The sequence below is a fragment of the Alosa alosa genome, chromosome 7 (genome assembly GCF_017589495.1).
Source record: "Alosa alosa isolate M-15738 ecotype Scorff River chromosome 7, AALO_Geno_1.1, whole genome shotgun sequence".
NCBI classification, from domain to species: domain Eukaryota; kingdom Metazoa; phylum Chordata; class Actinopteri; order Clupeiformes; family Clupeidae; genus Alosa; species Alosa alosa.
In genome coordinates this window covers 21,730,100-21,753,523 of record NC_063195.1, presented here as the reverse complement: position 1 = coordinate 21,753,523, position 23,424 = coordinate 21,730,100, and the positions used below count along the sequence as shown (strand labels likewise).

Genomic DNA, 23,424 nt, shown 5'->3' with positions numbered 1-23,424 from the left:
GGAGGAAGAGTTCAATTCAAACCAGAGGTACCAATTCAGATAGAGAATGGTGGGTTTTTTTAACACTCAAGACAGGCACTAAACACTAGTTTAGTAGTAGTATAGTAGTTACATGAGTGAACATGATTTTAAATACACTCCAGACAGGCACTAAACATTTGTTTAGTAGTAGTAGTTACATGAGTGAACATGATTTTCAAAAGCACTTAAAGTAGCATGTAGCTGTGGAAACCAATTACTCCAAACTTTGGTATCACTTAATCACTCTTTAATTCACATGCTACTCATGGGAGCGTGCAAGAAGGTAGGACAGTGACCTACCAGTACTCTGTGCCATCTTGTCTCTGTGTGTGTGTGTGTGTGTGTGTGTGTGTGAGAGAGAAACATGAGTCATTCAGACCCCCCACTCCCCCAGTTCCAAAGAACACACTTTCACACAAATGTACACTGAATTTATTCCATTTTTTTTCTTCCTTTTAAAACACACACACAAACGAGTGGAGCTCAAACATCTGTTTCTGATGTCTCTATTTCTGTTCCCAGCACAAAAAAGATCTGTGTGCGAATCCCAAAACTAAAAGATTCATGTTTAGCTCTGTCTGCCTGGCACACCGACACAACTTTGAAACCACAGACGAGCCTAGATAGTGTTTTGATCCTCCTAATACCAGTGCAATGTTAAAATGCAACAAAAGAAAAAACAAAATGGTGGGAGACATAGATTTCGGTTTGCCATATGGACATTTTGACTGCCCATTAATTTCCCAGCTAAGCTGCTACAGAATGCATTATTACAAACTGTAGATAGTAGCAACTGTATCTATATATATAAAAAAAACTCCAAAACATTAAAATGAAATACAGAGAGTGGCACATGAAAAATAACACCTTAAAATGCAGCATATCTTAGTATGACAGAGTACGAGAGGAAGGAACAATATGTCAGTTCACCAATACCTGAAGTACAAGAAAGAAAAGTGGAAAAATAAGAAAGAAAGAAGACCAAAGGCAGCATCTCTTTTCATGCTAACTAATACCTGCAGCGGGAGATATATGCTAACTAATACCTGCAGCGGGAGATATATGCTAACTAATACCTGCAGCGGGAGATGGAGGGAGAGAGGTGCAGGGGCATCTGTTCATATGCTAAGTAATACCTGAGGGAGAGAGAGAATTGCGCTGTTTGATGTTCATATTTCCAGCTGCTTAAACAACTCTTCACTTAAAATGCAAAGTAGTACTACCTGATGCTAAGTACTATCCAAGAGAGAGAGAGAGAGAGAGAGAGAGAGAGAGAGAGAGAGAGAGGAGAGAGTAGAGAGTGAGTTGAGTGGAGTGTTGGAGGAGTTGTTCTTATTGTTGTGCAGCTGATGAGTGGTGACTCAGGTGGCGCTGGGTGCTGAGTGATTCCGTGCTCTTTCCTGCATCCCGGCTTTGTCTGGGAGGGCCCCAGACACGCACCACTTCCTGTGTCCCAAGAACACGCTCCTACAACCAGCAGAGACCAGGGACTCTGACACACACACAATCAGACCATTGTGTTTAGGCTGAGAGAGCGCCAAACTTGCTCTCTCTCGCTCACACACATACACACAGGCTCTGATGCAGATACACACACACACACGTGTCACGCGGACACATAGACATATGTGTACACACACACACACACACACACACACACACACACACACACACCCTTGAGGACAGCCCAGACTGCAGCTGTTTGGCCCTACTAAAGTCAAGTGAAAGACAGCTCCATGTGTAACTATATATTTGTTGCCACACAGAATTTAAATGGAGAGCTATATCTCACAGCGAACAAAACGTCTTCTAACAGCCCGAGAGGGTCACTCCCATACAGGAGGGAGATTCCAAGTAGGTGGTTTAGTGACAAACCTGGTCCAGTTAACTCTGACTAAGCCGTAAACCTCCTAGTAGAGAAGCCCCCTGTCTTCACAAAAAAAAATGTTTGCGGAAAACTCCAAGAAAACAGAAAACTGTTTGCGAGCGTTCGCCTATGTTTGCGAATTTGGGTGAGTTAAGTGGTAAGCCTCCTAAAAAAAAAAAAAGCCAAGTACCGGTAGGTGGTTTAGTTTAACTCTAAGCAAACAGAAAATGGCCTGCAAACTGTTTGCAAACGTTTGCCTATGTTTGCGAATTTCAACGCACCTCTGGGTGAGTTAACTCAAAGTGGTAAACCTTATAAAAAATAATAAAAAATAAAAAACGTAGAAAACTGTTTGCAAACGTTTGCAAGCATTGGCCTGTTTGGGAATTTGAACCTCTGGGTGAGTTAACTCCGAGTAAGTGGTAAACCTCCTAATAAAGAAACCCAATGACTGGACATACAAGGCAATGGAGCTGACAGGACTCGTCATGGGCCCAGAGCCTCATAAGTCCCTCCTAATGTCTCTGACCTCTCCTTCCTTTCATGTTCACTTCAGATCGCAAAATAACGACACAAAAAAGCCACCCAAGTCAAACAATCACCAGCAGTCTGAACACAGTTTTGCTAAAAGTCTATTGAACAAACTAGTCCTGTTAAGACCCTTAACCCTAGCTTACTAACTTGGCTCCAACCCTAACCTGGCTCCAGCCTGTCAAGTACAACCTTTCCCTACAACAAAAAAAAACAAAATGAAACGAAAATAAAATAGTTAAAAATTACGACAACAAAACCTACTTTGACCTTTCCGTTTGGGGGAGGGGGGAGAACATCGGTCAGCAGACTTTACAACCAGTTGCCAAGACGATCATCTCATAAGGCACCACCACGTGACAAAAACTGAAGCTCAAGAACACTGCTGGTGAAAAGGGGGAAGTGAGAAATGAAATCGACCACCGAAACTAACAAAGACATGTGAGAAGAAGTAGGAAATGTGGTTTTCATGTCATGTCACACATGCACACACGTGATGCATACAGTCTAGAGTGGCTTAGTCTTTCACATACAGATACTCACACGGAATTGGGGTGCAGAATTGCACACACACACACACACACACACACACACACACACACACACACGTGCTGCATGGAGATAAACTGTGTGTTCTTTGATACACAGGAGGCAGGGGTCCCAGACAGCGTAATACTCTTCACAGATTACCAGTGACAGGAAATGAAAGAGGACAAAGAATCTAAAAAGAATTTTAAAATATGCATGCTAATGCATTGTGACATGTGTGACAGGTTCCCCAAGGTGAGCTGCTTTTCCATCTTACACAGGTATATGAGTGTGAGTGTGTGTGTAAGAGAGAGAGAGATAACGATAGAGAGAAAGAGAGAGAGGGCAAGAGAGAGAGTGTGTGTGCGCACACCAACTTGTTCCGTCACAGTAAAAACAGTTGTCAGCTCACTTCATGGCCAGGCTGAAAGTAACACAACCATATGTGCTACACACATAACCACACAAGTAACAGACGCATTCGTAGGTGTGTGTGGGTGAGAGAGAGAGAGAGAAAATAGAGAGAAAGAGAAGTAAAAGAGGGATTTTATACCAGTGAATTATGACATGTACTGTATATTCAACTCTAATACTCGGAGTTAAACCGACCATAAAAGATTTAAGAATATTTAAAAAGTGTGTGTGTGTGTGTGTGTGTACAGACGTATGTACAGCACGTCAGCTTAACAACTCAAGTTCAAAGAGCTCAGTTACATCAAATAAGTGCTCTTCAGTAAGTGCTTTCCAATAACCACGTGTGAGCAACAGATTTAAAACCAGTGAAGAAAGTCAGTGGCATTTGAATCAGTGAATATGAAATGCATATGGTTGATGTGTACGCCACAGTTTGTGTGTGTGTGTGTGTGTGTGTGTGTGTGTGGTGTCATGTGTCATTCAGATTAACTCTTTAGAGAGTGTTGATTAGAGTAACTGAATGGGTCTCTCTAATGACACATTATTTTTCACAGTAATAATAAAGCAAAGGTTGGCTTAATCCTAGACCCAGCCTTGGCAGACACCCCCTGGTACCCGTGAGTGATTATGACCCATCTCTCTTCACAAGCTAGCGATTTGTTTTTTTGTCCATTTTCATTAAAATGATCAAAATGACTCTCTACACAGATAGTAATATATATACACGCATACCCTCATAGACACATGCTGCTGTCGAGTGTATTCATAAAGGACTGGGATATGTACTGTAATCGTCTATTTGTATGTTGGTCTTGCTGGCCTTATATCCAATGGCAAAACCTTTTCCTGACTAGAGGCACACTAGTCTGCATTACTGCAATGTGGCAACTGTAGTCCTTTCCCAGACAACGACATGCTGGGATTTATAGTTTTTTTTTTTCTCCATATTAATGTAGTTCAATTAAAGGAGTTCCCCCACTTACTGTTGTATACCTTGTTTAAGTGCCATATCATTTAGCAAGTAGCGATTTCCACTCTTGCAGTGCAGTCATGCATGCTGGGTGTTTTGGGGCAGTTAGGCTTTTGTGTCAGTTGTGCTTTGTAGTCAGTTAGGTTCTCCTGCAGATTGGAGTTGCACACTCTTGCAATGCATGCTGGTATTGGTAGTCTTCTTTTCAGATGGGCATTTGTAGTCCTCACTGTAGCATGATGTCCTTGAGGTTCTCCTGCAGGATGGTGTCGCGCACGGCGCGGAACACAAAGCGCACGTTCTCCGTGTCGATGGCCGTGGTGAAGTGGTGAAAGAGCGGGCGCGAGCGCCGGTCACCGCGGCGGCGGCGGCCGAACGAGCGCACCAGGAAGCTCTGCACGTCCTCCAGCCGCCGCGGGTCGGCGCAGAACTCCGGAAAGTTCCGGCGGATGTCGGCGCCGGCGCGGAGCTTCTCGACCAGCAGGTCTGTCTTGTTGAGGAAGAGGATGATGGACACGCTGGAGAAGAGCTTGTTGTTCACGATGGTCTCGAAGATGTCCATGGACTCCGACAGACGGTTGGTGCGCCGGTCCTCCAGAAGAACCTGCCGGAACAACCAAACGGTCAGTCTGGACACTATATATATTTTATGCCTTTAATTTGATAGGATAGTGGAGAGTGGCCGGAAGTGAGTGGGAGGAGAGCCGGGGTGGGATCCGGAAAGGACCACGGGGCGGGAATCGAACCCGGGTCGCCGGCGTATGGTGCAGGGCCGGGGCCCAGTCTGGACGCTTTAAAGCGAGATGGAATGCACCCACCAGATAACACATCTGAGGAAGGCAGTGAGCATGTGCTCCATTTGTCTCATGACTACTATGAGGGGCATATGGGTGGATTTCCATATCCATAGTGTGTGTTTGATGATGGCAGGGAGCATACGTGGCTTCATCTGTCTTTTGAGTCAAGTCAGAGTTTTGAATATTATGAGGGGGCATATTATGAGGAAATGTTCTCCCCTGCATGGGGCCTCTGACTCACTAAAAGTTCGAGAGCCCCTGCTTTACAAAGTTGTATTCCATTGTCCCTGACAACATTTCGAAAGCTTTCGTATGACTTTTCAATCACCCTTTAATGAGATGCCTGTGTCCTTAATACAGTCCACAAGTTGCGTCCTTTACTCCACAGGTTGGGCCTATTTATTGAATGAATCTTAAACCACCTTTTCCATTCACTCTTTAATAAGCTGGTTAGATCTAGATCTCCACCCCATTCAAGTTGTTATGAATTATTGATTTTTCATCAGTCTCTCTCTCTCCCTCCCTCATCTCACTCTCTCGCCTCATCTCTCTCTTTCCCTCATCTCCATTTCTATCTTTTCATCTTTACCTCCAACACCTCAATTCTCCATTTCTTTCTCCCTCTCTAACCCTCTCTTCTCTCTCTCTCTGAGTTTTGATCTCTGCAGTCCATCCCCAGTCCTGGCCCATACACTGCGCTCCTGTGGTCAGCCGCGGGCTCGTCCAGCTCTCACTGCTGGCTCCGCTCCGATCTGGTCTGGGCGCCGGGAGCTGGACGGCCTTAGCTGGGCTTCCTTCATCTACACAGGCTCAGACCCAGACCCGGAGTGGGCCCATGTGGGAGAATAGTGGAGAACAATGGGGCTCTGTGAGTATTTATAGTGTGTGTGTGTGTTTCGTATGACTTTTCAATCACCCTTTAATGAGATGCCTGTGTCCTTAATACAGTCCACAAGTTGCGTCCTTTACTCCACAGGTTGGGCCTATTTATTGAATGAATCTTAAACCACCTTTTCCATTCACTCTTTAATAAGCTGGTTAGATCTAGATCTCCACCCCATTCAAGTTGTTATGAATTATTGATTTTTCATCAGTCTCTCTCTCTCCCTCCCTCATCTCACTCTCTCGCTCATCTCTCTCTCTTTCCCTCATCTCCATTTCTATCTTTTCATCTTTACCTCCAACACCTCAATTCTCCATTTCTTTCTCCCTCTCTAACCCTCTCTTCTCTCTCTCTCTGAGTTTTGATCTCTGCAGTCCATCCCCAGTCCTGGCCCATACACTGCGCTCCTGTGGTCAGCCGCGGGCTCGTCCAGCTCTCACTGCTGGCTCCGCTCCGATCTGGTCTGGGCGCCGGGAGCTGGACGGCCTTAGCTGGGCTTCCTTCATCTACACAGGCTCAGACCCAGACCCGGAGTGGGCCCATGTGGGAGAATAGTGGAGAACAATGGGGCTCTGTGAGTATTTATAGTGTGTGTGTGTGTGTGTGTGTAGGCTTGGGTTGGTGTGTGTGTGTGTGAGTGTGCAAGTTTCTATGTTTGTGTGTGTGTGTGTATGTGTGTGTGTGTGTGTGTGTGTGTGTGTCTAAGCTTGGGTTGGTGTGTGTCTGTGTGAGTGTGCAAGTTTCTATGTGTGTGTGTCTGTGTGTGTGTATGTGTAGGCTTGGGTTGGTGTGTGTCTGTGTGAGTGTGCAAGTTTCTATGTTTTTGTGTGTGTGTGTGTGTGTGTGTGTGTTTGCGGGACCGACCTGGTCAAACTCGCTGGAGGAGACCATGAAGAGGATGGAGGTGACGCTGTCGAAACACTGGAACCACTTCTGCCTCTGCGAGCGCTGGCCGCCCACGTCCACCATCTTGAAGGGGATGCGGCGGTACAGGAAGTCGTGCTCCACGATGCCCTTGGTGGCGTTACGGGCCAGGAGGATGTCGTGCCGACTGGGCAGGTAGTTCTGAGAGAAGGGATCGGATGGATCAGGGATCTTTGTTATCATTCTGTGTGTGTGTTTTTGTGGGTGTGTTTGTGGGCATGTGTGTGTGTTTTGTGTGTGTGTGTGTGTGTGTGTGTGTGTGTGTGTGTGTGTGTGTGTGTGTGTGTTTGTGTGTGTGTGTGTGTGTGTGTGTGTGTGTGTGTGTGTGTGTGCTTTTACATTACATTACATTTTACTTTTACTTACATTACTTTTAATCGTATATTAGTTGTTATCAGGGAGTAATTCTTTGGTGGCTCTGGTTAATGGTGCTGTATAATATTGCTTTGGTTAAATGTGTCTGCTAAGTAACCATAACCATAAATTAATCAAATTTAAATCAGGGTAAGATAGTCAAGTGAATGCAATATGAGATGAAGAAATTAAAAGTCTAAAAGTCAGTTATGCATTAGCATGTCAAATTCTGAGAGCATCATGCATTTCTCAGTTACTGTGTCTGTGTGTGTGTGTGTGTGTTTAATATGTCCCACTCATCAGCTTACCTGTTGGCTGATGCGGTCCAAGTTGTCCAGGAAATACTTCACTGATTCACTCTGAGGAAAGAAGAGATGGGTTTTTAGTGATGCCACTTCAACCTTACACCATCCCCCACCCCAACGTTGGCATTTTGTGTGTGTGTGTGTGTGTGTTCATTGTTAAAGGTCTTTGATACACACACACACACACACACACACGGGACAACCCACATGACAAACCATTAGGTTAATTTCCCAGGGATTTATAAGAGCCAGCTGATTGTTTGCACGAGTTTGATAATATCAGATTGTTTATCTGTGTGTGTCTGTGTGTGTGTGTAATCGTATATTAGTCTGAGTCTCCTCTGTAAGTATGTGTATTCATATTCAAGTATACTTTTTCTGTGTGTGTGTGTGTGTGTCTAAACTCTGCCGCCTACGGTTCAGTCCCCACAGGAAACAGCTGTGTGTGGAACACTGGGGGGGATTACGGAGTCAGTGCCGACAGGATTTATGGAGACAGGAGACGGGGTTCCCACTACAGACACACACACACGGAGTCCGATACATATGCTCGCACATACATACACACAGATGCAGACAGACAACCAGCGCAAGCACTTTGGCTCTAAGATATAAACATTTGTGCACACACACACACACATTCGTTCAAAAATGAGCACACAGACTTCTAACCAACACAAGTGGAGCTTGATATCTGGGAAACAACACACACGCTTAACCCCCACACACACACACACACACACACAGAGACACACAGAGTCCTTATAAAACTGCACAGAGCCTCTGCATTGGGAAGTGCCTGAAGAGCTTGATAACACACAAGCTAACCCCCACGTATACAAACCCCTCACACACACACACACACACACACACACACACACACAGAGAGTGTCCTTATAAAACTGCACAGAGCCTCTGCATTGGGAAGTGCCTGAAGAGCTTGATATCTGGGAACACACAAGCTAACCCACACGTATACAAACCCCTCACACACACACACACACACACAGAGTCCTTATAAAACTGCACAGAGCCTCTGCATTAAGTGCCTGAAGAGCACCCCTCACCCATAGGCTGAGTGCTCCTCCAGCACTCTGAACTATTAAACTCCATTGCTAACCACGGCCTGCCCTGCCTATCAGGCTGCCTGGGAGAACTGCACACATCAAAGCCCAGAGAGGGGGGAGGGATGGAGAGATGGAGAGAACGAGAGGAAAAGAGGAGGGGAGGAGAGAGAGAGAGGGAGAGAGAGAGGGAGAGAGAGGAAGGGGGAGAGAGAGAGGGAGGGAGAGAGAGAGGGAGGAGAGAGAGGGAGAGAGAGGGAGAGGGGAAGGGGAAAAGAGAGAGGGAGGGAGAGAGAGAGAGAGAGAAAGAAAGAGAGAGAGAGAGAGAGAAAGAGAGAGAGAGAGAGACAGAGCAAAGGAATAGAGAGAGGGGGCACAAACGAGAAGTTGTGAAAATGTTTTTTTCAGTGGGGGTCGAAGGAGAACCAAGATGAAAACAAAGCTGAGAGAACAGAACAGAGATTTGGGGAAGGCAGAGTAATTATTAAATTCTATTTGATTTACATAACATAGCAGAACATATGAATACATCTCAAAGGGCTTGACCAGTTTGATTTCCTTTTAAAAAAAAAATCTTTAAAATGACTTAGCACTTAAAGCTGAAAAAGACTGAATCTGGTTTTGATGCTTTTTCCTGGCAATGGTGATGTTTTGAATGTTAAATAGGGTAGAGGGAGAGGCGTTGGAGTTGAAGAGAGAGCGGTAGAAACAACACATACACACACACACACACACACACACAGGAAACTGGACTCACTATGACCTAATACACGACCCTCGACTCTTTTACGCCACAAGTCATATATAGAGTAACTCCTCTAATGAAAGGGGAGAGGGAGGGGAAGATCTGTGAGAGAAAGAGCGAGAGAAGGAGAGGAGAGGGGGGAAAAGAAAGAGAGAGAGAGAGAGAGAAAGAGAGAGAGAGAGAGACAGAGCAAAGGAATAGAGAGAGGGGGCACAAACGAGAAGTTGTGAAAATGTTTTTTTCAGTGGGGGTCGAAGGAGAACCAAGATGAAAACAAAGCTGAGAGAACAGAACAGAGATTTGGGGAAGGCAGAGTAATTATTAAATTCTATTTGATTTACATAACATAGCAGAACATATGAATACATCTCAAAGGGCTTGACCAGTTTGATTTCCTTTTAAAAAAAAAATCTTTAAAATGACTTAGCACTTAAAGCTGAAAAAGACTGAATCTGGTTTTGATGCTTTTTTCCTGGCAATGGTGATGTTTTGAATGTTAAATAGGGTAGAGGGGAGAGGCGTTGGAGTTGAAGAGAGAGCGGTAGAAACAACACATACACACACACACACACACACACACACAGGAAACTGGACTCACTATGACCTAATACACGACCCTCGACTCTTTACGCCACAAGTCATATATAGAGTAACTCTCACGAAAGGGAGAGAGGGAGGGGAAGATCTGTGAGAAAGAGCGAGAGAAGGAGAGAGAGAGGGGGAAGGAGAGAGTGAGAGCGAGAGAAGGAGAGAGAGGGGGAGAGAGAGAGAAAGAGAAAGACTAGGAGTGAGAGACAGACTGAGATGGGAAAAGCAAAAGTTCTCTCGCTCGACCTATCCTGAGATCACATGACTCACCCACTGACATCACCAAATCAAAGAGTCTAGGGATACGAGTCCCCATATCAAATTATAGCATCACCAAAACCAAACAAATATAAATATTGAACCAAAACCGAACAAATATAAACATTAAAAGGTACAGTCCTCGATTCTAATCCATTCAACTTTTATGTGTTGAATTCCGTGAAATTCCCTCAAGCTGTTTCTCCAGTGTGTGTGTCCAGTGTGAGGAAGCTCAGTCCTTGGAAATCAGATGTACATGCCTGCATTTCGTACTCCTGAAGCAGCATGTTGATTGGCTGGAACTGTGTTTCGCTCTGTCTAGGTCACTTTGTTTGTTTACTGTTTACAGAGCCAGAGGGGTATTTCACAAAGGCAGAATTAAGACATCCAAGATAAGTGATAAAGCGAGGTTTGACATAGCGTTGTCTGGTCATCCTAGCTCAACTCGTTTCACTAATGCCAATACAGGATGAGTAGGAGCGACTATGTCAAACCAGGTGTAAGTAATTCAGGATGTGTGCGCGTTCTCGTTTCTGCTCCAAAGTGCCCACGGTTGGAATAAAAAAGACGCGGAAAATAGCGTCATTCACACAAAGTGAACAACCGCTTTTGATATAAACTAACAATGAACTAAAGTTGTCCTTTTTGGAATGGGGAATCATGGCTATTTCTGTAAAACAGCAGGAGTAGGCGTGGTAGACCAACTGAACAAATGTACGTAAGCACCCATGTGTGAGTGCTTCCTTGTCTCGGCACACAACGTCATGAAGCCACTTGCCACTGCAAAGATGCACATAGTATGATATACCTTAATATTATAGTTGAAAATACCTTCGAAAACTTGCCCCTCCACTTCTAATCAACTACAGTAGGCTATTCATCAAACGTCTATCAATAAAATATAAGCAAACAATGAGTACCTAGGCCTATGTTAATAATTATAAGGCTATCACAATTAAAACAACTGAATGTACAAAATATGACCGCTGCTCAGTCCTGTACATCCGTTCCGCGAAAATAACTCACACTTCAATTTGTCTCTATATTTTACTCCATCCCCCACTCTTGAAACTTTTGTGTTTGCTTGTTTGGCATGCCTGAGTGTGTGTGTGCGGCTGCACAGAAAGTAGCCTACTGGTGCTGAAAAGGTGAATAGATTGTAGAATAGCCAAAGAAGATGTAGCATTGTTATAAAACCTTTAAAATCTCTAAACAATCACAAGTAGGGCAGTTCATCACAGTTCATCCATTGCAACTGGATTGATGAAAGGTCACATATACCTGTAGGCTACATTGTATTTGGGAAAAGCAAAAGGTATCAGCATAATGTTATTTATTTATTTATTAATTAATTAACAAAAACATCTCTATAAGTTCCATGCAGTTTTCAACAGCTATCAAAAACAAAGGTCATTTTTGGATGGATGGATTTTTTGTGAATGTTTCTTCTTCTATATAAGATTTTAGATATCTTTAGTTCATGTAATACTTGTCAATGCACAAATTAAGTAACAGTAGTCTGAAACGTTATTGTTAATGCACAAATTAAGTAACAGTAGTCTGAAACGAAATGCTGTTTTACATCTAACCAGTGGTGCAAATAACTGACATGTCCAAATGGGCCTTTGATGAAATGCGTCGGCTAGACTGTTCATACACATTTTAACGGGCCAAAGTTAAAAAGAGCTGTTGTCCGTTATTGTTAGGTACAAATATAAGGCTGATTCATGTTCCCTTGCATTGTGTACCTGAGGTCCATGGCTAGTCTGGCTTTCACCAGACCAAGCTCAATCTTTTAAGAAATCAAAAAATAAATAGCGGGCAGATCAGGCTGGGTTCCCCAGCCTAGTCCATAGACACCGATATTGTTTTAATTTTTCGATTGAGATATCCATGCTCTGGCTATTCTAAATGCAAAATGCATCAGGGAGTTATGACAAAACTGTAACTAACAAACTAGATCCTAATAGAAAGCTGTTAGCTTCCCTAAGCTACAGGCTTATAAGGTAGGCCTATTTATTACAACATAAATTGTCAATAGGCTATGCTGGCGACACAAATAAAATCTCCTTTGGAAACCAATGGCTTCGCCTTACAGTATCAAGCGGACTTAAACTGCCATATTGTGCTAAAAAAGTTGTAATAAAATTCACGAGCTCCGCGAGTCAAGGAAAGCGCGAATGAAGTATCGGTCATAGTGAGTAAGGTGTGTTGCTAAAGCAGCCATACGAAATGAAGGTGTCATTGTTTGGATACTTCACACACGTGCTTTTAATTTCACAGACTACAACTACCAAGCTGGAATCAAAGCACATCCGATTCCCCCCTCTCACACCCTGCACGCACTTAAAACAAAATAAACGGCGTCTCAGTCTCATGATGTATAGGCAAAACTGTATCAGACCGGTTATAGCGTTGGTAAAATCTTCCATTGCACAGAATGATTTTTGTAGCACGTGCAACAAATGACAGTCGAAAAGATACGATTACAGTGCTGCTATCAATTTGCTTAGTATAACCGCATTTATAGTTTTCTACAAATGCAATCAATCAAATTGGCCTCCATCACTCAATAGCTTAGCGGTAACATTACCTAGGTCCTTATTGATATTATAACATTAAGCATTACCTGCAGTAAAACCAAGCATGTCCGATAAACATCCTCAGATTTATTTCGCTTCAAGAAGAAATGGGAATTACATTTCATGTGAACATCGTCCTATCCTTATTAGGCGTTCTCTGCGGTTAACTACAGTCCTTGTAGGAAGCGTCCATTGTTTTTTCAACCCACTTTTAACTTCCAACAAAATTAGCGTCTCACTGCAACAATCGCCATCTAGTGGACTTATCGCCAATACTAGAAATGCAGCCATCATGATGATGAATGTTTATTTTGGCTTTCTTTTAATCCTACTGAATTTGTAATTATGTATCGGCCGTATGTGGGTGCCTGTGTGTGTGCATGTGTATATGTGTGCACCGCCATCTACAGGCCAATGAGTGTACAGTCACTAAATGTACACATAACCTAATTTTTAGACCCCATGGATGAAATTCTCTGAAACTTGGCATACCCCCAGAGAATGCCAGGTCAATCATACATACAATTTGGTGCAGTTCTGAACATCTTAACTGAAGATAGAGGCGATAAAAGCAGAATAATATTGCATTTTCATTTTTACGGGGGGGGTGCAAATCACAAATGAGTGATTATGGGCCAGGTTGATGTGGGCCCTTGAGACCAACATACCATAAAAGATTCTTCATCCTCGGTGCCACGGTTCAGGTAGTTATTTAGGAAAAACTGCGGTTTGGGGGGCCCAGCACAGGGGGGGAGTGGCCCCTGGGGGACGAAACGACATTTTCCCGTAAAAGTCTAGGTGCAGAGAATAAATCCCCGTGGTAACTTATGTGCCATCTCTTTTGTGAAACCAAGTCAAGGCTAAATTCATCCAGGATAACCTAAAAATCCCAGCTTAATCCATTATCTAGGTTTTGTGAAATACCCCTCAGGATCGAGTATGCTGTTGTTTTTTTAAAGTACACACCCTGAATGAATACCTCGAGGGGAAGAGCAGTTCGGAAAACTGATGAAAACTGACGAAAGGATGGCTGGATTGGAATCACTGTATCTCGTCTCCTCCACCTACGTAGTGAGCTCATTGTTCATTTTAGATTTAGAACATACAAAACAGCATATGAACATATTTTTCACATCATGTATTTATTTGTTTTAAAGTCTGTCTGTGTCTGTGTGTGTGTGTGTGTGTGTGTGTGTGTGTGTGTCTAAGTAACAGAGGGTGGGGTGAGAAGAACAGGAGGGAGAGAGAGATTGAAGCAGACAGAGAGATCATTTCCCAGGCGGTGTAAAAACAGAACACAGAGCTTCTATACTTCCTGCCTGTATGACGCATGGGGACAAAAATTATCTTACTATGTCATCTCTTGAAAGAATAGAACACACACTACCACACAAAGAGAAACGGGTTGGGGACCACTTCATTAAGTAAGACTAGCCCCAGATTATCTGGATCAATTTAGCAAGCTTTTCCCCTCCAAAGTTGTTGTCCAATCCCCCACTCTTGTGCCTCCCCCACCCACACACACACACACACACACACATACAAAATCACACACACACACACAACTGATATGCCTCTTTATAGTATCTTGGTCTCACTGGTCTCTTTTGCTGCCCTGTAATCAGCTTCCTCCTCTGCAATCGTTAGTGTGTGTGTGTGTGTGTGTGTGTGTGTGTGTGTGTGTGTATGCTTGTCCACATTAGTGTGCACACATACACATACTCGTGGATGGGTGCCACTTTATTTAGTGTTGATTTGTGAGTCAGGTCTTTCCTGAGAGAGAAAAGAGAATAGGAGGATGAGAGAGAAAGGGGGGGGGGAGAGAGGAAGAATCGGTGATGAATGCTGGGGAAGAGAGAGAAAAGAGAATAGGAGGATGAGAGAGAAAGGGGGGGAGAGAGAAGAAGAATCGGTGATGAATGCTGGGGAAGAGAAAGAAAAGAGAAGAAAGAGATTCATCTGGAGAGAGAGAAGAACTATTCTTTCTTCTTTCTGAAAAGCTCTTGATCAGACAGACTTTCATTTCTCATTTCTGTTTTTTTCTCTCCACACACACACACACACACACACACACACACACACACACACACACAAATATAATATACGTTATACTTCACATGCTTACTCTTGCTTATTATGGCTGAAAGAAATGGGGGAAAAATCAAATTCCCTTTTTTCTGACAGTATGACAGATATTGCAATTGTGATTTGATTTGTGATGTCATTTTTGAAAGTCAAGCTGCAGTTCAATATTCACTATATAATATGTTTAAAAATGACTTGTAAATATGACTTCTTAGACAAGAACATTGCTGTACATTAATGGGACTGCTGCCTGTGGACTTCATAAAATGCCTCAGGAAGTTAAGTGTGTGTGTGTGTGAGTGTGTCTTTAAAATGTCTCAAGAAGTTGCCTCAGAAAAGTGGCAAAATACTCCAAAATAATCAATCACTTCCAGTTGCTTTCTCGATTAAAAATCGATTCGTCTTTCAGCCCTACTACACATAATCTGTCTTTACTTCGCCCCTCTCCCCTTCAGCAGCAGACAAACCATCCTACCCTCTCATTGGGCTCACACACACACACACACACACACGGACAGACACACACAGGCAGACACACACACGGTCTGCATGTGCTGTAACCTACTCTGATGACTCACAAATTGTGTGTGGGGTGGGGGTACAGAGAGATAGACAGAAGGAGAGAGAGGGAGGGAGAGAGAGAGAGAAAGAGAGAAAGAGTGCTGCTGGAGTGAGAGTCTCATTACTTCTCCCCCTGTTTGGCGGTGGTTTCCTCAGAAGAAAATCCTGTGTGTAAATATGATCTCTTGTTCCAAACCAGCTGTTCTCTTATGTGGTCTTCTATTTTAACACAGCTGTGTTTATGCGTGTGCCTGTAATTGTGTGTGTGTGTGTGTGTGTGTGTGTGTGTTTAAAAGGGATTACTCCACTTCTGCAGCTGGAGTGAATTTCATTTCCAACTTGGTTGCTCAAAGACGCATGGCTGACTTTTACAAGTTTAGATCAAAGATTCGCAGGCCTGTTTGTGTGTGTGTGTCTGTCAGTCTCTGTGTGTGTGTGTGGGTGGGTGTGTCTGTGTGTGTGTCGTTAATAATACTATACCAATTTGATGTGTAGCAACATGTGCAGTGCTGTCTGTCTGTCTGAGCGCTGTCTGTGATTGGCCAGACTCAATCAGGGCACCAGGCAGCAATGCAGACTGACTGGTGTCGGCTAGAGCCTGCAACCGTCTTCGAGAAAAAACGCAATGAAGGGCAGACACCCACGCCTTCCCCACACACACACACACACACACACACACACACACACAGTCAACCTGAAGCTGTGTGTACAATGAGTCAACAGCATCTAACTTCCATATGTAATCCCCCCAACACACACACACACACACACACACACACACACAGATTAAGACTCACAGATAAGGAGAGAAGGAGTGCAGAAGACATTGTATCCAGTCACACCTCAACAAGAAGATACACGCAAATGCACACATACTAGGGGTTTCACATTCACCATTTTTCACATCTCATTTTTACTTCGTTTTTCTTAATAGTTGTCCGCCAATCGCTAATGTACCAGCATAGTACTGGTGCTAACATTAGTGCTAGTGCGAACTATTGGTTGAGTGTTTCATCTACATGGTTATGCATTGCAGACCTGTTCTTAGTTGCACTTTAATACAGCTGTGCTCAACTTGCATGTCCCTGTGGAACTGAACAGGTCTTTGGTGAAGTACTTCCTACTTCAGAATTTCTAGCCCGTTTAGCCATTAGCCATTTTGTCCACGCGTAGTTGACTGCTGCCCACAGCACCAACTCGTGATTTTTAATAGTCCACTAGTCGACTGGTTGAGTAGTTGTTGGAACGCCTAACACATGCACACAAATAAGCTAGCATATCTTGAAAGAAAAAACAATCTAGATCAGATCTAGATGTTGTCATCCTATACAGTCATATCTACCACTATCTGCGAACCAAGAGTAGCCACAAAAATAACCAAGTCAACCAAGAGTAGACACAAAAATAACCAAGTCAACCAAGAGTAGACACAAAGATAACACTCTTTAATTTTATATTAGCTGCCAAAAAAGAAAATCACAATATGTCACCTAACAGTAACTAACTGTTTCACAATATATTCCAATGTATTGAATCGCAACCCCTGCCTGTATCATTTTGGGGCAGCCGTGGCCTACTGGTTAGGGCATGGGGCTTGTAACCGAAGGGTTGCCGGTTCGATCCCCGACCAGTAGGAAAAAAGTGGGCGGGGGAAGTGGTTGAGCACTGCTCTCCCATGCCCACATCCATGGCTGAACCATCCTTGAGCAAGGCACCTAACCCCTCACTGCTCTCTGAGCACCGTTGTACCAGGCAGCTCACTGCTCCGGGTTAGTGTGTGCTTTACCTCACTGTGTGCCGTTTGTGTTTCATTACCGGATTATTTCCATCAACAGAAAAAAGAAAAATGCAACTAGATCTATAACCATCTGCAACCACCTACTGATGCACAACCCTGGCATAAACAAAGATAAACACTCTTTATCGTCATGGTCTGCCGAACCCATCACAGACAAGTTAGAATTCAACATCAACATGTGAACTTGCACAAAAACAAATACTCACTTTCTCTCTCTCTTCCTACACCCATACAAACATACTCTCTTACAAATTTTCTCTCTCTCTCTCACCCACATTCTCTCTCTCTCTCACCCACATTCTCTCTCTCTCTCACTCACATTCTATCTCTCTCTCTCTCTCTCTCCTCACCCACCCACTCACCCACCCACTCACTCACTCACTCACTCACTCACCCACATTCTCTCTCTCACTCACTCACTCACTCACCCACCCACTCACCCACCCACCCACTCACCCACCCACCAGTTGGAACTCGCTGCGTCGTGCGAAGGCCTCCTGTATGCCGGCGTCTCCCCAGAGCGAGACGAGGGCGTCGGCGTACAGCTGGAACGTGGCCGGCTCCACCCGGACGCCCGCACGACCCTCGAAGGACATCACGAACATGCCGTGCTTCTCGTTCTCCGCGCTCTGCCACGGGATGGCCAGCTTGTCCCGAGCGTCCACCAGCACACGCATGCCCTGAGGGACAGACAGAAACAGTCACAGATCGCCTGGGCTTTAACATATGGTGAGACATCTTAATTGTCCCCAACCAAGTCTAACTTTAAGAAGAACTCGAAGAAGAAGAAGAAGAAATTCTCTTTCTACAAAGCAAAGTATCTAGAAGTAGGAAAAAAAAAGTATATGAACTAAGAATATGAAGGAGAAGAATACTAAAAAATTTGTATGAAGCACCTTTCAACTATGAGAAAATTGAGTTTGCTGTCATACAGTTGTTATTTTAATCAGTGATAATTTATGAAAGTTGTGGTTGATCCCTGGTTGTGTAATCATGGAATGGAATTCAGAAAAACAACCTGGTTGTCTAACCTCCAACAAGTCAGATCTAGTCTCTTCAGAAGGGACACAAAATAATAAACTGGATGGTTCACTCTCCTAGCAAAAAAAAACCTAGGGCTTTTCAGGATATTTCTCACTTACTTTGAGTAAGGTTTCTAGAGTTAACAGTTAACATATCTGAGTTAGTCACCTCACCACACTGTACTTGGAATGAGCCCCAGATGTCCCGTAAATGAGCTAGGCCTGTGTTTCAACAAAACCCTTTGTGGCACAATCATAGCAACGGTGCTGAACATCAGTCATATCCTGATGCTTATCATGCAGTGGTGATTTTGGAGGACTGAACCCTTCGCCTTCACCACTGAGCTGAGCTTCTAATCCGAACTCACAGGTCAACGTGTTTTTCCACAGAGAATATATCAATAAGCGGACCACTTTCTGGAAAGCTGAAACTTGAGAGTCAAGCAGGCTTGTCTTTTAGTTCGCTTTTAGTCCTGCACGCAGTTATTCCAGTGCAAGAGTGTTGTGAAATGGCCCTTTTTCCGGCTGTCCATAAAAAGGAACGTGTTGTGATTACAACCGTTCTGTATTCTTAATCCAATACTTGATAACACCCCCTTTTTCTCCTGATGCAAAAATGTTTGTGTGTGTGTGTACCGTCCTCTCGTTGTAGCCTATTGGTCTTTGTGCCATTCCTCAACTTAGTCAGGTCTTTCCAAGAGTAGGCTAGAGAAAGAAAGAAAGAAAGAAAGAAAGAGACCACCGACAAGCATGGAGAAAGGGAGTCCGCCGTATTTGGCACACAAAGCAGGATGCTGACGCACACCACTAGGAGGGTTGGTGGGAAAGCCCCGAGCGCTGCCCACTCACAGGAGATAAACTCCGCAGGTTTGACACGGGTCAAAAGCCCCGCACATCGCCCTGGGAAACATTCTCACGGCCTACCCCAGTGTTAATAGCCTACAGCTTGGTATTGATTAATTAGGCCTGCTGACGTTAAGAATATGACCCATTCCACCACTTATTTTGAAATGGTTTTTTTTTTTTTTTTTAACAGGCACTTCAAGTCAAGCCAATGTAAATAGATAAGAATGAAAAAGCTATAACAAAACGATTGAAAACTGTTTTGCCATCTTTCTTTTGAAGTTAGTGTGGTCCGCCAGCTTTCCGAGAAGGCCTGTATGATTTGTTACCTTGAGTATGTTGTCATAAATAGTGTCGCGAAAATCCAGTAAGGCTCTGCGGTCAAAATCGTGTCCATTGATGATCCGCATCTGTTTGAGGAAGGTTGACTTGCCGCTCTCCCCCGCCCCGAGTAACAGGATCTTCACAAGCCGTTTGGTAGCTCTCCTCTCCCGCTCCAGCATCGCGTCTATCTCCCGGCTCCGACGCCGTGCTTCTCGTTCCAGCAGCACGTCCTTGTCCCCACTTTTCCCTTTGCCATTGCCCCGCTCTCCAACCGCCTCTGCCGGTAGGAAACACCGACTTAAACTCCGCATCACGCTGGACATGTCTGCCGAGGAGAGTCGAGTCAATTGGAGAGGATGGACGAAGAGATTAAAAGTCAAAGTTAACTTTGTTTTTTGCCTCCCCGAAAAGGTTTGACGTGTTGCATTCCCAGTCGATGGCCAACGACGTCTGATCAGAGTCCAGTAGAAGTTGGCGACAACTTGTAAAATGTAACAGTTTGACCAAGTTAAAATAGATTAGCAGAGAACTGTTAGCACACCACAAAAATATTAACCCATTATTCCACTGCGGTCACCCCAACGCGTTTGTGTTCAATTCAGTTTGTTTAAAACAACGGAGGAATGCTATAAAGGGCGAGAGGAGGAGGATGATAAAAAAAGGACATAGAACCGGATAGCCTATCCTGCCAGTCGACGAAAACACCAGAGATTCCCAATTCTTCTTGAAAGAAAAACTGTCGCAAAAACTCTTAATCAGTAGCGTACACTGTCGTGCGCCTTTGTTGGAATCCTGGACGTAGTCTGACAAACGGTTTGGAGAAGTCGAAGGGCGACAGTCTTCTGAAGTATGTGAACTTTTTTGAGAAAGGCACATCCCAGTAGCCTAAACTTACGCTCGTCCCCTCTTCGTCACTCCTTGCGGGAGGGTCTTTCTTTTCTCTTTTCTCTAGGAATAATGGACATTCTAGAACAAACAACAGAGGGAGCTGTTGACCGCTGTTGACTGTGCTTGTGTCCAAGTGTCTCTCATGACATGGTCCATCCGTGTGCTCTGAGCCAACGCAGTATTGGAAGAATTCTGTCAAATAGACTAGAATACGGTATATTTTCAGAAAATTGTTTTTAAAAAGATAAAATACCCTATAGCTGTATATAATATTCTGTATTCTGATGGCTGCATCAAGCATAATGTCAAGCTATGACTCTCAAAATGCACTGACTTGAGGTGCCATTTCTCCTCAAAAATGCCTAGTAATGAGAATGAGCTTATTTAAGCAAGGCTATTGTTAAATGATTGAGGGTCATCCACGTCAGTGAAACATGTTATGTTTCACTGGAGGCAGGGCTACAGGGTTCACTGCATTAACGTCCATGCCATAGGCTAATGTTGGTAATGAAAAAGCTTTCAGACAAAATATCCTATCTGCCATTTTGTTTTTTTCAAAGCCTGCAACAATCGCGCCAATGATAAATTCAATGCCAGCCTAAAGAGTTAGCAAGGGCTACTGAGCTGCAAATTGGCACAATGCAGAGCAGCTTAAGTAGGCTAGTCATCATGGAAGTAGGCTACATGATCAACATCTCAGAAGAAAACCCTGTGTAAACCTCATTTTTAAAAATATCTCACACACCCACGTCTAGCCTATTTGTTCTTGTAGAACAGGAACAGGAAAGGTTAAAGGAACTACGAAAAGTTACTTTGGTGTCAAGCTTTTATATATTCTGAAACCTGACTGTTCAGGCCCATCCCTTATTTGACCTTTCACCCTTAATGTCTGGCTCTGTGTTTTCCTCTGTGTTTCCAGGGTTACGGCAAGGGAGATTTCACAAGTGTCCCTTCTGCAGCAGTTCCCACAAATTTTCACAGGTTTTTATCCCCTGAGAATGTCAGCGGTCAGGACTTAAAGCAACACCAAAGAGTTTTTTGTATCTTAAAATAATGTTTCCAAAATCGTGTCAGTGGTTCATCAACTTGTAACAGTGTAAACGGCACTTCTGCATTCGCTTTGCGGCCCTCTATCAGCTATAACTGCACTATGTAAGTTTGCCAGATCGGGTAGCGGATCTGTAGTTCGATGGAATGAGACATAAGAAACTACAAATTTGACTTGCATCTGATGTTGCAATACATTGTACTTTCATATATCGTGCAACATATTCTACCTTGTCTGTGGACATCGTTATTTGCAAAGCCGGTGCTGGATAAACAAATAGCGTGCGTGCGACAGAGGGAAAGTTATTTGGTGTTGCTTTAAGAACAGCTTGGACTTCTTAGTTGACCTCTTCCACTTAGGGTAGGAAGATGTGCCAGACATTAAGTGTTGTGCTTTTTGTCGTTGGCTATTATAAAAATGAGTGTTTAATGCTTAGGACATTTTGGATACTCCCAACCAGCCTTGCTATTGTTTAATCTGAAGACAAGTCAGGCAAGATAGGCTTGAGAGAACTGTTAGAAGTTCTTGTAAGAGTTGGTCATATTTCACTGATGATATGACAGATGATTTTGTATGTGTGTGTGTGAGAGAGAGACAAGGATGGAGAGAAAGAGAGTGAAATGTAGAACTACTATGCACTGGTGTGTGTGTGTGTGTGTGTGTCTGAGGGAGGGGGGATGTAGACACAAGTTGAAGTTGCCTTGAACAAATATCCCTGCACTTTCATCCTTGAAGGGAATGGTGATATGGTTTGTGGACTCCTTATCAAAATCAAATATTCCAATCCAATAGATCCTCCATTGCCCCTCGACATCCCCCCCCCACCCCACCCCACCTCTGTCTCTCCAGAGGCCCATGGGGAGAGAGAGAGAGAGAGAGAGAGAGAGAGAGAGAGAGAGAGAGAGAGAGAGATTAGGGTATAGACAAGCATGTGAACAATAGTTTGACTGTTTGAGTGCATAGCTATGTGTGCAGAGATAGAGACAGAAAGAGAGCATAAGTATGTGTGGTCTTGAGCGTTTGTATATTTGTCTGTCTCTACTGTGAAGAGAGGGAAGAGGACTGTGTAAGTATATACTGAATGTATGTGTATCAGAGAGGATGAGAGAGATGGAGAGAGAGAGGGGGGGTGCAGGTGAGTGAGAGTAACAGCTTCTATGTGTTTACACAAATGCATTTTCGCACAAATGCATGTTCAGTAACCATGACAACCAGTGTTTAAGACCTCCTGCCATCCACGCTTAATATGATGCCACACACACACACACATGCATATGCGGTCTGTTAATGCAGATCACTAAACATGATTTGCCAGATGTGTCCCTTAACAAAACATTCCGACTGCCTGTTACAATGACAGCCAGGTCATTGCTGACTGTACCAAAGGCCAACGGTGACACCGGTGTCTCATGGGTTTCAATCACAGATTGGGGTCATACAGGCATCACAGAGCATATTATCCATGGCTACGGGAAGAGGCGACAGCGAGTGCGAACAGTCAGAGATTCCAGTGGTACCCTGAAGGCCGAAAGCTTAGAAGTAAATTCCAGTAAGTAAGAAAGCTTTTTTTCCCCATTAGAGGTGAAGTATACAACCTCTTCAGATTCAACTAGCAAAAGTGGTTTTAGAGTGGCGGCCACTGTCCTTGTCCCTGAATGAGTGACGTTTCCTTGCCTACGGTTGGTAAGTACCTGAAGATTTGGTTCCTCAGTTTAAAAACTCTTTCCAATCCATTCTCCACTAAGCAGAGAGCATGGATGGATCCAGTTTAGTTCAACAACTGGACTGGAGTTCATAATGTGGAGAACAGGAGGAACCCACAGTTTCACTCTAAGTGGGGTGGGAGATTGGGCCGTCATGGGAATAACTGAGGCCCAGTTAATAGGTTGGGCTAGACATTGGAATTTGATGTTATAGTAGGCTACCTGCATGCCTGATGCCGGGGGGATCTAGTTATACATTAACCATACACACCTGTGCATACATTGCAATAGTGTGCATGCATAGCCCTCCCAATCCAAGTG

General features: G+C 43.9%; 1 protein-coding gene across 1 annotated transcript; it reads right to left on the bottom strand.

Annotated features, from left to right (window-relative positions):
• Positions 1-437: 437 nt before the first annotated feature.
• LOC125297172 (guanine nucleotide-binding protein subunit alpha-12-like) lies at positions 438-20,360 on the bottom strand. Its single transcript, XM_048247344.1, has 5 exons — positions 19,470-20,360; positions 17,740-17,955; positions 7,598-7,648; positions 6,876-7,076; positions 438-4,935 (listed from the first exon to the last, which is right to left on the bottom strand). The coding sequence occupies exons 1-5, from the start codon at positions 19,785-19,787 to the stop codon at positions 4,558-4,560; spliced, it is 1,164 nt and encodes a 387-aa protein (XP_048103301.1). The 5' UTR covers positions 19,788-20,360; the 3' UTR covers positions 438-4,557.
• Between the last annotated feature and the right edge of the window lie 3,064 nt (positions 20,361-23,424).

What these genes read in the sequence shown, in the direction of transcription:
- LOC125297172 (XM_048247344.1), bottom strand. Translation starts at nt 19,787, where the DNA reads ATGTCCAGCGTGATGCGGAGTTTAAGTCGGTGTTTCCTACCGGCAGAG. An exon ending in TTTATGACAACATACTCAAG is followed by an intron (nt 17,956 to 19,469) that starts GTAACAAATCAT and finishes TCTGTCCCTCAG; the next exon opens with GGCATGCGTGTGCTGGTGGA. An exon ending in CCTCCAGCGAGTTTGACCAG is followed by an intron (nt 4,936 to 6,875) that starts GTCGGTCCCGCA and finishes TTGTTCCGGCAG; the next exon opens with GTTCTTCTGGAGGACCGGCG.